At 42.0% G+C, this 17,213-nt stretch overlaps 2 protein-coding genes across 3 annotated transcripts in view; both read left to right on the top strand.

Moving 5' to 3' along the window:
- The window catches only part of TPM4 (tropomyosin 4), a 36,789-nt gene extending 34,224 nt beyond the window's left edge, over positions 1-2,565 (top strand). For both annotated transcript variants that reach the window (XM_036757683.1, XM_036757695.1), the window contains one exon: positions 898-2,565. In XM_036757683.1, coding sequence (XP_036613578.1) covers positions 898-980 — 83 coding nt within the window. In that variant the 3' untranslated portion in view covers positions 981-2,565. The remainder of the gene's footprint in view (positions 1-897) is intronic.
- A 5,648-nt stretch (positions 2,566-8,213) lies between these two features.
- Positions 8,214-17,213, top strand: part of RAB8A (RAB8A, member RAS oncogene family) — a 30,758-nt gene continuing 21,758 nt past the window's right edge. The window contains exons 1-4 of the mRNA XM_036738677.1: positions 8,214-8,803; positions 12,133-12,193; positions 13,924-13,984; positions 15,286-15,363. Of these exons, the coding sequence (XP_036594572.1) occupies positions 8,461-8,803; positions 12,133-12,193; positions 13,924-13,984; positions 15,286-15,363 (543 nt within the window). The 5' untranslated portion in view covers positions 8,214-8,460. The remainder of the gene's footprint in view (positions 8,804-12,132; positions 12,194-13,923; positions 13,985-15,285; positions 15,364-17,213) is intronic.

Here is a 17,213-nt window from a genome sequence, read left to right as displayed (position 1 = left end):
AACACAGCACTAAATGGAAATCCTGTGAATTTTCTATCTTTCTTATCTGTGTCACTAAATTAGGAGTTTAGTAAAATGACTAAGGTATAATTAAAAGTGAAGTCATTGCATTGTCTTGCTGGGGGAGGAGGGGGTTGATTGTATTTAGTTTGCTCAGTAGCTAACCCTTCTAATAAGTCACCCTTTTGTGGTAGAGAGATAACTCTGTACTCTTGGAAGCCTATATTAATGGACCTGGTCCTACCAAGCTGGAAAGGCTTTTGGAGTAGGACTGGTGAGAAACTCTGTGTCTGTTACCTGATGACCAGCATCAGTAAGCATGGAAAGGCTCATTTGTCACCAGATGGCTAGCCACCAAGTGATTTTTTTTTTGTCATAACAACTCACAAAGACTGTCTACTGAGGTGTAAAGGGGCTATTGTGTTGGAGAAGATGCCTGCAACAATGAAATCATGCATCCTTGCAGTATTGAAGGTTATATAGAGAGGCCAGAGAACCACACATTTGCAGTGATCTACATATCTATGCAGTGGAGAAAAATTGGAATTGGAATCTCTAGGGCTATTTTCAGTACTCTTAAAGGAGAAAATAATGAATTACAGGATTGTGCTTTTTAGCCAAAAGAACAAGAAGTAACAAATATTGCAGGTCCCTGCAAAAAAAAAAATATGTTTAACATTGTGCCTGGGAGGACCAAGTTTGAAATCACTCAAGTAGTAAAAGTTATCTGATGAAAGTTCAGTCTGGCAGTGAAGGTGACATAGTTGACATGAGTTTCTGTTTAGCTGGTTAACGGCAGCTATGATTTCCCAAGTAGGTCTTTTGATAAGCTTGGGTGGGTTTAAATTTTTTTAAATATGTTTTAACTCTTTTTTCCCCATCCTTAATCCCTACTAGAAAAACTTGCCCAGGCCAAAGAAGAGAACGTGGGCTTACATCAGACACTGGATCAAACATTAAACGAACTTAACTGTATATGAATCAAAAAAGAAGAATTTTGTTTGCCAGAAACTCAAGAACTCCATGTTGTCCCTTTCCCTTGTAAGAAGTTTCTTCTATTATTGCATCTTTTCTTTACTGGAAATGTCAATCAAATTATGAATACCTGACCAATATTTGTTATCAGAGAGGCTTTGGGCACCAGTTAAATCTAGTTCCTCCTTTCAAACAGCACACTAAAGCTTCTAGTTGAATTTTATCCTTAAATTGCATTTTTTTTATCCTTAAATTGCATTGTTTTTTCCTTAGGCAGGCAGGGTATTTAACTTAGGCCAGAATCTCCAAGATTGAGGGCATTCTGTTACACTCTAGACAATAGCAGGGAACCCAACTGAGCTACTGGATCATGCCTGGGTTGATTTAAGAGCACAAGCATTCCAAGTCACCCCGAGCCTTTTAACAGAAGGGCAGGGACCATCTCATAAAACGGGTGGGGACTTTCCATCTGTAGTGAAAAGGTTGTTTTAGGAAGTCATAAACCACAAAGAATGGCCTAATTATTGTGGCCCTTCCTCCCACTCCATACTGCAGGGCAAACATCTTCTGAGCAGTCACTGAGAAAATACTTTTTAAAGATAATCGACAACATCTATATTTTTTTCTGTATGAATACTTGAGGCTCCATTTTTGTATTGGTCCAAATATAAATGGCTTGTATAAAAACCCAAATGTGGCCTACAATTGATGTTACTTTCACTATATGCCTAGCCTTTTTTTTCCTTTAAAAGGGGTATCATTTTAGGATTTTAGGGGAGATCGGCCTATATTTGGACCAGTATAAATACTATAAATACCAGTAAAATACTATTATTTTATCAACTCTCATTTAGGAGTTGACTTCTGCAAAGCAACTGAAAGTCTCATTCCAAATAAGGAACGATGTTTGTTCTGTTCGCTGATTTCTGTATGGCTGAGCATCAGTAACAAAGTCAGCCAGCAATTCAGTGGAAATTCATATGGCAGCCTGTCTCTCCGATGGTTGTAGCATGATAGTGTTTCCTATCATTGAATCCAACCCTTTTCCGTGCCACTTTCTGTGTCCATGAATCTGTTGGCTAGAAATACAAGGCTAAAGGTGCCTCACTGTCACTAAAGGGAGAAATAAAATTTGAATTGTCTTAATTTTATTTTAGACTGCCGTAGTATGGCAAACAGAAGAGTGTTCTATTTCAGAGGGATTTTAATCCCTATTTTGGGGACCAAGTTAATAAAGACCAAAAACCTCCTGATTTAACTGGATTCAGAGAATCAAATGGACAGTGCCTATTTGTTGTTGCTAAACGGTTTCCTTGTGTACAGCTCAGTGCTAAAACATTCCTTATTCCACAATAGTGTGGAACAGATATGAAGACTCAAGTTTACAGTTGTGATTCAAAATTACCCTGCTTCTAGCATATAATCCCAGTCCTCATTCCTATTTATTAAGCATCACACTACCCAGAAACACACTAGGAAATGTGAAGCTGAATGAAACCAGTGCTTTTCATTTAGATCTTTACCAAATGTATCATATGTAATAGTATCACTTTTTCTAGCTTTTGGTCAAATAAATTTTTACATAAACTATTTTGAGTTTTTTTTTATGTGGTGTAGTATGTGTGGGTGTGTGGTGGGGGAAATACATGGAAATGCTGAATTCTTAAATTATCAATGGACACTTTTAAATGAAATATCAATTATAATCATAAATGAAAACATCTATATCCACTTTTTTTCATGTAAGAGCCATTTCAGCTAGGTAGACACCAAAAACTGATAATAAAGTACAACAAGAATGCTTTTTTTTATGTAGATCTTAGTTTACAATTACTTCTCATCTTTATTTGGAATCTTACTCTGTGCGCTACTGAAACAACAAAATGACAGGCCCAATATGCATTATTTCATCTCTTCTGCAAACTATTTTGGAACACCAACTGTAGGGTACTAAGAAGACACGGTCTCTAATGGAGTTTATGTTCTGATAGGGGAGAAATACCTGGATACAAAAAGTAATAAAAAGTAATATGTGATAAGGGTAGGGAAAACAGGAGTTCAGAGGAGGGAGAGAGCCCTTTCAATTGGATGTATCAAACGCCAGATCTTACAAAGAGTTGTGATCTTTCATGTAAATGGCTTAGAAATGAAAACAGGCAGAACCACTCAAAATTTACTGGAGTGGTCTGGGGAACACTTTCCATTTCAATTCAACGTCATGTCCCCTGCTCTATGAAAGGTATACCTAACACAAGTGACAACAGTCAAGGCAAAATATCTTGACAGGTTGTAAAATTGGCCAAATCTAATAAGATGCAATTTAATAGGGCTTACATGGAAAATATTCCACTAAAGATAAAAAAAAAATGAATTTCACAAACAAGTACAACATAAGGAAGGCATGGCTAGGCAGCAATTCATCTGAGAAAGATCTCTAGATATTTTTTCATGGGCCGCAAGCTCCCCATGAGTCAACACTGTGATAATGGCAGTAAACTAATGCAGTCTTGGACTGCATTAAAAGAGACTTAGTGACCAAACACCACCAAAGCAGAGGTAGGAAAATGCACCTCCCTTCTTTGCAGAGGTGGGGGCACAATGAATGCAGACTTTTTTTTTTTTTTATTGTTACAAGGAATGGTTTTCTGGAAAAAGGAGTAGGAAGAGAAATATTAAGAAATGTAGGTGATGTAAAAACTAAAGATGCCAGTACTTAAAAAGAAAAAAGAATACTGCTCTTCATGGATATAGGAGACTATGGGTGTAGAACATTCCATATGTCAGACTTGATTGTGTTAGTTTTGCTGACTAGCTTTTTTTTTTTCTCTTATTCTTTATTTTAAGGGATGGTTCTCTGGGAGGGAGGAAAAAGGAGGGATATATAGGGAAAGTTAGGTGATATAAAAAGAATATATCAATAAAAATGTTTAAAAAAAACAGGCATTTTGTCCAGAACTGTGGAAGTGGTATCAGTTAACAATTATTAAGCACTTGCTGCATTCTGCTCTAGACAGATCATATCTAAAGTACTTGATTCAGTTCTGATGTCACATTTTAGGAAGGATATTGGTAAGCTGGAAAACTTCCAGAAAAGGACAAGATGATGAAAAGCCTGGATTCATGCCATACCAGGACTGGTGGAAGAAAATGGGGCTGTTTAGACTGGAGAAAGCTAAAGGGCAGGATGAAAGAGAGAAAAATAGTCCAGGATGACTCCATATTACAAACCTCAATAGGCAAGTTCAAGGGGAAAGTTTGTGAGTGCACTATAAACATGTTAAGAGGTATCTTCCACACCTGGAAGTCCAGCAGGCAGATAACAAGTTCAAGTTCAAGAGAAACTTGAGCTTCCCAACCAGGAGAACTTCCTAATGATGAGAAATGAGCAAAACTAGATTGGGATGCCTTGGGCCATACAGTGGGTGGGTGCCCCAGAGGTCAAAGTCTTCCAGCTGGAGTGGGATTACCACTTGTCGGCAATGTTGTACATGCAAAAGAAACCGGTCCAGGTTGATTTAAGGAATCCCTGAGTTCCTTCCCAAACTCTGAGATTCTGGGATTCTAGACAGTTTCTTTATAAGCATTTTTCCCTCACCTCCATCTCCCACAGTGCCTTGAACAACGTAGGGCTGCATTCATTGTCTGTTAAATGAACACCTGTTCTATCCTCTTCTGGTACTCTTCCCCTTGTCTCCTGAAGCAACCCTACCCTCTCACTTCCATGCCCTTGCTCTCAATTCCCTTGTCTGGAATGATCTCACTTCCCCCTTGGCCTATTGAATTCTTATCAATCAGTCCACATTAAGTGCCTACTGTGTGCAAAGCACTAGAAAATGATGATGATATAGTTTCTCTTCTCAAGTAGCTTACATTCTATTGAAGAGAAAGTATGTACATGTATAAGTACATACAATTGGGTCCTCATTTTGGCATGGTGATTGCCAAGGTATCGAAATAGCTTTTTGGTTGTCCCTGCCTTCTACACCTCATCAATAGGTTTGCTTACTATGGTGGCTTTTGCAAACCTTTTCATCCCTCCTCACACCTCTCGTGGCTTCTCTCCCCACCCTCTCAGCTGAGAATTTTGCCACATATTTCACTAAAAAAAAAAAACACCCTTTTCTCCCTTCCTCATCTCACATCACTCAGATGCCTTCTGCTACTATCTTCTCTACTCTTGTCTCATATGAAGAGGCAGCCCTTCTTGCCAAGCAAGGCAAATGCTTCTACATGCAAAAGTGATTCCATTCCATCTCACCTTCTCCAGCGGATTATTACCTCTATCATCCTCGATCTCACTAATCTTCAATCTCTCCCCATGCATTGGCGACTTCTCCGATGCCTACAAAGATCTCAATTATCCTCAAAAAAAAAAAATCACTTGTTCTGTCCATCCTCCCTAGTTATCATCCCATCTCTCCTCCCTTTTGTGGCTAATGTACTTGAGAAGGCCATCTGCAACCGATGCCTCTATTTCCTTTCCTCTTGCTCTCATAATTCTGTAATCTGGTTTTCCCCATCATTTGCCTGCAACAACTCTCTCCAAAGATAATGATCACATCATGCCTACTAAACACAGTCATCCCCCAAGGTTCTTCTAATTCTATACTATTTTGCTTGGTGATCAGCTCCCATGGGTTCGGTTGTCATCTCTATGTAAATGATTCTCAGATTTATCCAGTCTTAACCTTTCTCCTGACTTTCCTTATATTTCCAACTGCCTACTGGACATCCAGAACTGGATGGCCCATAGATATCTTAAACTCAACGTATCCAAAACTTAATTCATTATCTTTCCCCCAAACTGACCTCCCTCTCAGCTTCCCTATCAAGGGCACCACCATCTTCCCAGTCACCCAGGCTTGCAATACGGATGTCATTCTCACCCCCACATCCAATCTGTTAATATCTACCTTCATATCTCTTATATAGACCCCTTCTCTCCTTTGATATTGTCACCCTGCTCTAAGTCCCTATCACCTCACAAAAGCCTTCTGGTTGGTCACGCTGCCTCTAGTCCTTCCCCACCCCAGCCTACACTCATTTATCAAAATGATCTTCCTAAAGTGAGAGTCTGATTACATCACATACCCCCCCTCCCCTTCATTCAGATTCCAGGTTAAATATAAAATCCTCTGTTTGGGTTTTATAGCCCTCATCATCTGATCCCTTCTTAGCTTTCCAGTCTTATTTTACTTTACTCCCCCAAAGAGGTGATCCAGTGACACTGGTCTACTTAACAGTGCAGGTTGCTCCGGCTGTTCCTCAAATAAAAAGCTCCATATCCTAAGAGATCAGTCTCTGTCCATTTTCACTGGCTGTCTGTCCCCCAGTCCTGGAATCCTTTCCCTCCTCGACTCTGCCTCCTGGCTTTCCCAACTTCCTTAAAGTCCCATCTAAAATCCTACCTTCCGTAAAAAGCCTTTCCAGGTTCCCTGTTAATGCTAATGCCTTTCCTCCCTCCGAGATTATCTCCAATTTCTCCAATATCTATCTTATTTATACATAGTCCTATTTATACATAGTTTGCACGTGGTCTCCCCATTAGATTGTAAATTCCTTGAGGACAGGGCTGTTTTGGTCTTTTTTTGTATTCCCAGAGTTTAGCCCCATGCCTCAGTGGGCACTCTAGTAAATGCTTATTGACTTTACAAGATATGAAAGGCAGGGTGGAGCAGTTTGGGCTAGCTCTGGCCTTTGAGCTAGGAAGGCCAAGTTCTAGTGCTGCCTGATACATACTGATTGTGTGACTCAACTTCTCCATATTTTAGTCAACTCTCTTAAGACTTTAAGTTACAGAAAAGGAGCCAACATGCTTGGTAGAGAGCGTTCCCTCATTTGGGAGTTCCTTATATCAGTGAAACCATAGGGTGTAAGAGTCTGACACAACACAAAAACAGAGTAATGGTGGAAGAGGGTATGGGACGAAAGAAACAGACAATGGTGTAATCTGTAGACAGCTAGCCTGAGTCAGGATGACCTTTGTTCAATTACAGCCTCCAGTTCAAACTGGCTGCTTCACCATAGGCAGCCACTTAACCTCTCTGCGCCCCCTCCCTGAGACTTCAGAGCAGAGCAGGTGCCTCTCTAAATGCACATTTCCTCCCTCCCAGTTCATACCAGTGAAATCACAGGTGCCATTAAAAACAAATTGGGATGGGAACAGGGACACAACACAATTCATTCTTTCACCTTCAAATCAAATTCCACTTCTAGCTAGCTTTCCCTGGTGGGAGGGAGGGGGCAGTCAACAATCTCCCTCACACAGCGATTTGTTTTGCACCTCTAATGCATTTATCATGAGATGCTATACATATTTCACTTATGTGTCTATGTCTGAAACTCCTTTCATTTGAAAAGGGGAAGTCAGATTACAGAGGGCCTGCCAGGCCAACTTGTATATCTGTCAACTGGTAGGGAATGGGCAACCACCGAAGCTGTTTGAAGAGAATGACCCTTTTAAAAAAATCCACCCTGGAAGTTGAAGCTCTGAGGATGGAGGTGTGACCATTAGTGGGTCAGAAAGAATTGAGGGCAGGACTGATAGGTAAGAAGGAAGGAAAGAAGGAAGAAAAGGAAGGAGGGAGGGAGGGAGGGAGGGAGGGAGAGAAGGAAGGGAGGAAGGAAGGGAGGATCTGACTTCAACATTCCACTGCAATGAATATAAAATCCTCAGATGCAGCCTGGCTTGCACTAAGAGGACCAGGCTAGGAGTTCAGGGGCCGCCTCGGACATGCAGTCTATTTGCTATGTGACCCTGGATAGGTCACAGAACTTCTCGGTGCCCTAAGGGCCTTTTATGAGAATAAGCTACAGAGAAGCTGCTACAGTGTCGAGGAAGGAATTCGAAGGAAACCAAAGGCGGAAGAAAAAAAGATAGAACAATGGATGAATGAAGGGACGGACGGATGGATGGATGAATGAATGAATGAATGGATGGATGGACAGATGCATGACGCCCTCGGAGGGGCGGGGGCCTCGCGGAGGAGCCTTGGTCTCCGGGGTCCGGCCGACGGCTCGGGGACCACGGGTTGGGGCTACTGCCGGCTGCCTCAAGCCTGCGCCAGAACCCGCTTCCTCCCTCCTTCAGCCCCGGCGGGGGCCGAGGAGAGGCCGACCGCCTCCTGCCGGCAGCTTCAGTTAACGGCTGCGGAGAACGATTAACGGCTGCTCCGAGCCCCGGAGCTCCCCCCTCAGCGCCCCGCCCCTCTCCCGGGCCACGCCCTTTCCCCTCACGTGACTCTCCTCCCGCGCCCCATACAAGGGGCGGAGCCTCGCCTCGGGGCGCGGGAGCCAGGCTGGGTCTCCCCCGCCCAGCTGAGGGCAAGGGCGGGGTCTCTGGGCTCAGCTCGGGGAATTAGCGGCACCCTCCCTCCCCCTGTCCCCGCCTCCACCCCATCTCACTCCAGTCCCCATTTGAACCTCGAGTCTGTATCTCTGGCCAATCCTGAGGCCGTGTTGTCGAAGTGAACGCGATCCTAGCCAATGGGAGGCACGCTCAGGGTTGCTTCCTGCTTCGTCTCCCCATCTTCTTCCCGGAGCCCGCCGAAGAGTCCGGGGGCCTGGCGAGGGGTGGGCGGTGGCTGCCGTGACGCTCAGTGGGATCTTGGCCAATCGTGGGCGGGCGCGCCGCAGATTGACAAGGGCGGCGTCCAGTGTCTAGGCGCCGCCGGCACTTCCCGTCGAGGAGGTATAGTGTGTAATATGGCGAAGACCTACGATTACCTGTTCAAGCTACTGCTGATCGGGGACTCGGGGGTGGGGAAGACCTGTGTCCTGTTCCGATTCTCCGAGGACGCCTTCAACTCCACCTTCATCTCCACCATAGGTAGCGGGGCCGGGATAAAGGGCCGAGAAGTGAAGCCCCGGGTGGCTGGGAGGGAATGGGGTCGGGGACGGCCGGCAGGGCCCGGGGGTGACCGAGGGGGAGCCACAGTGGGGATGAGAGGGAACGGGGCAACTAGGGCCGGGGGTGGGGACTGAGAAGCAACAGCGCTGGCTGGGAGGGAACAGCAGGGAAACTAGAGGTCCGGGGTGACGGAGAGGGGCCCGGGGCTCAGTGAGGGGCGGGCTGGGAAGGGAACCACCGCGGCGACTGAGAAGGAACCACCGATGTGACTGAGGACAGGCAGTACTGGCAAGGGATAGGGGGGACAACGGAATTAGGGTGATGGTGGAGGAACAGCTCCCACCTCATTCTCCATAATTGGGGGGATACTGGCTGTGGGAGGGTAGGACCTGGGATGGCTGGGACAGGATCAGGGGAACCAAGTAGCTGGGAAGCTATCGCGCATCAGTTTTCCCCTCTTTCCCAGTTTCAAAGGCTGACGGTGGGGCCAGTCAACCCGAGGGGACAGGAGGGTCTTACAATGGGCTTTTATGTTGCTTTCCTTAGGGCTCTCCCTCCCATGCCCACACGAAGCCAGGGGCACACTTCACCATCCCCATCCCCCCAGGGATGCCGTGTGCTCTCTACACTGGGTTCCCCAGCCTCAGACACTATGATAAATCTGGCATCTGAGATCCATTAGTCCAATTCTGTACCACCCGACCCTATTTTGTGTATCGGGAAGCTGAGGCCCAGAGAAGAGGAATAATTTACCCAAGGTCATTAAGAGATAGGTAGTCAGTGACATTGCTGAGACTAGTGACATAAGACTGCTAATTCTTTCCAGGTCCCCAAAGGTTTCTTAAGCACCTACAAGGCATGAATTGGAAGTCTAGAGCTCTTTCTGCCAGTAACTAGTCTCAGATTGAACTCCACCTATGAGCACCACGGTTCTGTTTTCTGTTAAATATTTTGGCAATAGAAGTGGAAGTAGAGCCTGGAAACCCAGAAGATACCATTGTAGTGTCCTTCCCCTCTCACTTCCCAGCTTTTCCCTTCTGACTTCCCCATTTCCAAAGAGATCACTAGAAGTAGCAGTAGTATATAATGGAAAGAATGCCAGAAGACCTGGGTTCTAATTCTGGCTCTATCATTAGCTCTGTGACCTTGAGCAAGTTATTTCCCCTCTCTGGGCCTCAGTTTTCCCATCTGTAAAATGAAGGGATTGGATTAAATGTTCTCTCAGTTTCTCTAATAATAGCTCACATTTGTATGGCCCTTTATGGTTTATGTATGACATTTGTTGAGAGCCAGTAACCTTAGTTCCTGTTTCCAGCCATCTCATTATTATAAGGTTAAAGTAGTCCTGAAGCTAAGATGAAGTGATAGTACCTTCCTTTGTGTCATCAAAAGTAGATGACTATCAGATAAAAGCACCCCACTGCACCTTAATCAGCTTCAGCCAGACTTCCCTGTCTTCATGCTCAGAAAGTCCTGCTGTTACTCCATAGAGGGACTTTCAATTTAGAAAGCTCCTGCATTGACAGCAAATGAGACTTGTTGAATAAAGATGTGAATATGAAAGGTATTGAATAGTGGGTACTTATATGGAGCTGCTGGCAGTGCACTTCTAGCTTTTAGAGTGACTTGGATGGAGCTGGTTCCATTCAGAAATTTGCTGAGTGAAGAGGCAGAGTAGTGCATTGAAAAGATTGACTTTTTGAGTCAGATGATCTGGACTTTACATCTTGGTTGGTTTTGCTGTTTAACTACCTGTGTGACCCTGGGGAAGTCACTTTAATTCTCTGGGTTTTTTCATCTGTATTCAATTCAAAAACATGGAGCACCTACTACTAGCTGGCACTGTGCTAAGGGGTAGGGATGCCAAAAGTGGTGAAGGAGTTGAACTAGACGACCTTTGACGTCCCTTCCAGTTCCAAAGCATATTATGTGACAGAATGGTCTCTGCCCTCTTGGACTTTCTGAAACTTCCTATTCTTAAAGGCTGAGGCATTACCGAAGGTTTAGTGATTTTTGTCCCATTCTGATCATATGTTTCTTTCTTACTAATTCATTCTGGTTTCTTTAAAACCATCTGAAAAGTGGAAGTTAAAGACTCTTCACTTCCCTGCAAGTCAGAAAATAGTACATATGTGGTAGTAGCATAGCTAGTACTTAACCTAGACCTCAGTTCTACTTACTGCCTGAAGACTTCAGCTTAGAAGTTTTCCAGCTCCTTACCAGTGCTACTGAGATCCACTCTGGGGTTTTCATTTAGGAATCCTAGTGTTTTCAAGCAGCAGTGGGCATTTCATTCCAGCCCTTCATTTCACTGATGCAAAGTCCACCCAGAGAATGACTTTTGGTTTGGGTTACCCAGAGAGTAGTGACAAAGCTCAACCTAGACCCTACATACCGGTACTCTTAGCTCAATGAAGTTTAGTTTCTCTGTTATCTTGAATCTCTGTATTGGCAGGAAGGTTTGTTAGGTTGTAATTTGAAGGAAGAGGGGAGAGTAGAAACCGAACCTGTGATTTCTGTAGTTTTGGAGAATTCCCTAAAAGCAAAGTCCTTCCACTAGTACAGATTGACACTCTGGCTTTTATAGTCTTAGAGAGTTGCCAGGACCACTGAGACTTGCCCAGGAGCACAGCTGCTTGGTGACAGGCCCACTGAGGTGGACTCATACTCAAGTCTTACTGACTCCCAGGCCAGCTCTATCCACTACACTATCTTGTCTCTTTACTTTATAATTAGGCCTGATTCTTAAGCCCCATAAATGACACTTCTTAATTAAGCTTATGGTATTAATAAAACCGAAGAAAAGTATGAAACAAAGTGTTGCCTTAAGGGCAGTACAAATTCATCACCTCTGATCACATGTCCCTTAGATTCTCGGCACAAAAGTGAAGAGGAGTTTAATTAGAATCAGCATCTAGCAGTCATACCTTATAATATGATGGAAGGCAGGGGAGGGTGGTTTGCTTTTAGCAGTATGATGTGATAGTCTTTTCTGTTGCTTTGGACTAATTGTCTGCTGTGGTTTTTACCATTATTTTATTATATATACTTTCTTTTTGTTACCCTTAAGACTCTTATCATTTAAGCTTGGCTCTTTATCCTCGTAGAATCAATTCTCATCATTCAGGCTCCATTTCATATAGCCCCACAGGGACTTTTGTAAATGTACAGTTTGGATAGCTGAGTTAGAGATGTGCAGTTGGTTTCACTGAGATGAAAAGTAGGCTTGGAAGCTGTAATGAAAACACATTACAAACGCAATAGTGAACTTCTGAAATGTACTAGTAATGTCACTTTTTTTCTTTAAGGCATTGACTTCAAAATTAGAACCATAGAGCTAGATGGCAAAAGAATTAAACTACAGATATGGTAAGAATCTTTATATGATTAATACTCTTATTTAAACAAAATTATCTTGTGTTTACTGATGCATTTAGCTAGTACCTTTAATTTCTACAGCATATTGATTTGAAGAATTCAGCGTCAGTGAAGTAGGGCAGCACCCCTTACAGAGCTTCTCCTTTTCCCCCTCTCCCTCCCTTAAATATGTTGACCAAGTCTAATTGTTTACACAACTCTGGCTAGTCACTTGAACAAACAGGTTTTCTTCAAAAGAGTCTTGTGTTTCACACCCAGCTCAAAGGAGCTATTTTCCCTTTGGCTCTCAGGCTTTGTGTTACTGGGACTTTTTGAGCACTCCATTTGGGTTTTCTTTAAGCTGAACTTTTGCAATCGGATAACATTCCAAGATTGTCAAGAGCTAGCTGGATATACCCTTCTTTCCATGTGGGCTTGGACTGTCATCCCTGTCTACTTGTGTTTAATTTGGGGGAAAGCCTGTATCTGCCTCTCACCAGGGTAGAGAAGTAACACTAGCTCACATTGTGTTTGGATCATATCAGTGCATAATAGACTGGCTTTTTCATATTCTACTTTATTTTCTTGTTGAAGATCCAAGGAGAGCAATATCACTGATGTAAACATTACTTTGCAGTTTTCCTGAAATCCCAAAGCAAAGTATAAAAACAGACATCTCTTGCTTAAAATACATATTTTCATTTTCAGGACTTTGGGAGTGAATTCCCATAATGCAATAAAATGTGCCAAATTGGCCAGGACTCTAAACCTTGGACCTAAGAATACTGTAGATGAATTCTTGGCGTACTTAGGCATACCTATGATTTATACATTTTGTTTTGCTGCCAAGAATGGACATTTCTGACAGAATAGTACTCAGATTTTAACATCTGAACAGATGTTGCAAACAGATCAAGGTTAGTTTTAGGTTTCCCAGATTGATTTGACTCAGTTTGATGAATTTTTTTAAATACCTGCATTGTGCTAGATAAGCATGGTTGAGTTTTAACATAAATGATCCCAGGTTTGCATTACTCAGTAATATCCATATATTGTTCTTGTGAGACAACAGAGTACTCATATCCCCAAGCCCAGTCCCTTCACCAATTTTCTGCCCTTCACACTCTTGCCTGATTACTCTTCCTTATGCATAGACTTGGTCATGTCACTCCTCTACTCAGAATCCTTTGGTAGCTCCCCTTTTGCCAAATAAAGATCAAATTCTTTTTCCTGACATTCAGGGCCTTACCTTTTCCAGCATTGTCTTGTACTGTTTTCCTCAACAGACTCTTTACCATAGCCAAATCGGACAGTTTGTCACCCCTTTACATCCCCCTCACTTTCCTGCTTTGTGCCTTTTTTATACACAGTTCTTTACCCCTTAAACACACCATCTCCCCACCCTTCTTGTTGAAATCCAACCTGTCCTTTAAGGCTTAGCTTAAATGCATTCTCAATGAAAATATTTTCCAGCCTTCCCTATATTATAATATTGACTTTCCTCTTGGACCCCAGATAGCCTTTATTAGTACCCTCTTGTGTGTTATTTTGTTTTATAGTTAGCTGTGTGTCATATTCCTCTATTATAAGGCAAAGGCCATTAGCTAAAATTTCTCTTGGCTCTCAGTGCTAACACAGTTCTCTGTATACTATAGATGATTAATAAATGTTTGTTGAACCCTTCCTCATGAAAATGAGTGAATATTTGGACATTTTAAAAAACTCTAATCTCTGTGTTTTAGGGACACAGCTGGTCAGGAACGGTTTCGAACAATTACAACTGCATACTACAGAGGTGCAATGGTATGGATTTTAAAAAAATTGTAATTGTCTTTTATCTTTGAGTGAACAGACCTTAAAACTACCGAATATTTTGTGCTTAGAAAGAAAAAGCCTCTTTCTAAAGAATTGGCTATAGAGTGATTAGCTTTTTGAATAATGTAGCTATGGAGAGTATGGGTGTTTTTTTTCATGTGTTCTCAAGAGTATGGTGATGCTTGACAGAGACCCTTGAAGAAAATGAAAAAGGATGTAATCATTTTAAATCTGTAAAGAAACTTTAGTAGAATTGGGAAAGAACATTGAACATGGAGTCAGAAGGCCAGAGTGGCACAAGACAGAAAGGGCGAGATTTAGAATCAGAGGCACCTTGGTTCAGATCCCAGCTTAGTCACTTTCTACAGGCAAGCCATTTGAGCTTGCTAAGCCTTAGTTTCTTCATCTATAAAATGAGGGGATTGACGAGATAGCCCCTAAAGTCTCATCCAGCTCTAAACCTGTGATCTTGTGAAGTGGATTCTAGGCCTGCCTCTGACACTGTGTGACCTTGGGCAGATCACTTCCTATCTCAGAACCCGTTTCTTCATCTGTAACATGAGGGTGATAATATTTATGCAGTCTACCTCATGGGGCTTTCAGGATTGAAATACTTTGTAAACTGCAAAGTAGTTATTTAAGATTCAAGCCATTAGTAAGCTAGGCAGAATTGTTTTCAGGAACTTATAATTATTACTTCCATTTTATAGGTGAGGAAACCGCATCTCAGTTGAAATCGTAGCCTCAAAGCTTTGAGGCTGGGAGGGAGCTTAGAGCTCTTCTAATCCTGGTTTGCCTGTGGTTATATAGTTAACAAGTAACAAGAGCAGGGACCAGAACCTGGTGCTCCTGACTCCATTGTTCTCTTCACTACACTCTACTGTTCCTATCTATTATTGATTTATTCATAATAAAACAATTCAAAACAGTGATTTTTCCCAGCTGATGAGATCCCCTTTTGTTCTTTAATGAAAGTACAGTGTCAGATAATCCAAGCTGAACTTGCCCATATCCTATTTATTCCAGCCATTTGGCTTGTTTTCAAACCCCTGTTGCTTCATTACAGCCAGTTTTTCTGGTCCTTTCTGCTTTAGCCTGAGCTCAGTTTAATGTGCATATCTCCACATAAACCATTTTTTTCCTCACTGATTCCCATCTCCACCTACAGAAGGGCTGCGAGGGTTGTGAGTACTAGGTTGAGGTCATAGAATACCATTGGGATATGGGTTCAACTTTCAAGATTTCTTAGCTTTTTTAACAGAGGCATTTATTAATTTATCTTTTTATAGGGCATCATGCTGGTTTATGACATCACCAATGAGAAATCTTTTGATAATATCCGGAACTGGATTCGGAACATCGAAGAGGTAGTTAATTAATTCCTGGTACATTTAAATTATATGGGGATTTTAAAATGTTTGTGAGTCAATGAATGATTCAGTTTTATCTGATTTCACGTAAACTAGGATCCTAATCTTAGTACTTTTATTTGGTGATCATGAGGAAATTAGCTGGGTCGAGTAGTGGAAAGAGCACGGGCCTTGAAGTAAGAAGATCTGGGTTCAAATTCTAGCTCCACTACCAGCTAGCAAGTTACCCTATCTCCTGGAGGCTCATTTGTACAATGAGGCTAATATTTGTGCTTTTGAAGTTTTAATGAATTATAAAAATATAAACTGCTACTTTTACCTGGTGTAGGCAGGGCTACCTTTTTTCTTTTCCCAATAAAACTTTATTAGTCCAAAAAATTAGAGCTAGAATTTTGGTATCCCGGAACAATATGTCCCTTGGACAGAAATGACCTTGAAACAGCATATCACCTAGCATTCATTGATGACTAACTGGGAGGTGTCTCAGGCCTAAAGTTCAGTGAGAGGACTTCAGTCGGTCATAAAGCCACAGGAAAGTATTGTCACATCTCTATTGATAGGAGCCTTAAAACTGAAAATTCTTACTGCTTCTCCCCTTCCTCTCGCCACACTCATTCCTTCAGGCTCATGGGATGTAGAGTTTGCTGAAATGCATTGCAACTAGACAGGGGGGAGTATGTTTACTAACTTATAGTTGAATTTCAGAAGTCCATTCGTTCAAGGTAGATGAGCCGTAACGCTATGTCTGTCTCCATCAGACCATAAACTAGACAGGTGAATGAGTATGGCTACAGGAAATAGGTTTTGATGTAGGTCTGTCAAAAGCTGACTAGAAGAGCTGTTTTTCCCGAAATAAAACACATATCCTAGCATGTACAGTAAAGGCTATTTTCCAAGGAATGGAGTGTTCTGATTAGTTGTTGCTTTTATTCACACTTTAATACTTAACCGCATCCTAGTGTTGGTGCTTCCTGACTCAGGCCAAGGACAGTTCCTCTGCACCTTAGCAGACAGCTTCATGCATTGCTGTGGGCCAACAGAAATTCATCACTTGGAGTTCTAGTGATGAACTTGTCCAGATAGAGCTAGTCTGGTCCTCAGACAACAGATACAGTTTGTCATCAGCCCCTCTATGCAAAGGCTTTCTAGCTCAGAACAAATGACTTCTGCTGCCTTTTATTCACAACTTCCTTTGGTTCTTCAGTTAGTCTTCCATAGTTTTTTGTTTTTTAAGAGAAGCAGATTGGGCAAGTAGAAAGAACAGAGGACTCTGAGTAAGGAAACCAGAATTAGGATCCCAGCTTTGCCATCAGCTGTCACTGTGGGCAAGTCATTTACCCTTTGTAGGCTTTAGTTTTCCTCATCTGTAAAATGGGGATAATATTTAATACATTTCACAAGATTGGTGTGAAAATCAAATAATGTAGCTAAAGTGCCTTATAATCATATAACTCTATAACTATTTATCATTACAAATAATTTCTCTTTTTAAAAAATATTTGTGTCCCTAATGGTTTTTTGTTACTTCTGAGTAGAATTTCTTATTTTCATTGCATTTTTCTAGCTTTATGTCACTAAAGTAACAGTATTAGAATTGAGATTTGTATATTTATTTTATCCCTGCAGCTTTGCTGAACTCCCTTTTGACTTCTAGTGATTTTTAAAATTTATTTTCCCCAGTTTTTCTACATGTACAATGATGTCATCTGCAAAAAGTAATTTTTAAATTTAACTCAGTTTGTACCCATTATTGATCTCTTATAGCTGCCCCCACTATATCAAATACAAATGATAATTGGGGCATCCTTGACCTGTTGCTGGTTTTTCAGGAGAATTAACCTAGGACT

This window comes from Trichosurus vulpecula, chromosome 1 (assembly GCF_011100635.1).
Source record: "Trichosurus vulpecula isolate mTriVul1 chromosome 1, mTriVul1.pri, whole genome shotgun sequence".
Lineage (NCBI taxonomy): Eukaryota > Metazoa > Chordata > Mammalia > Diprotodontia > Phalangeridae > Trichosurus > Trichosurus vulpecula.
This window is presented reverse-complemented; position numbering and strand designations above follow the sequence as displayed.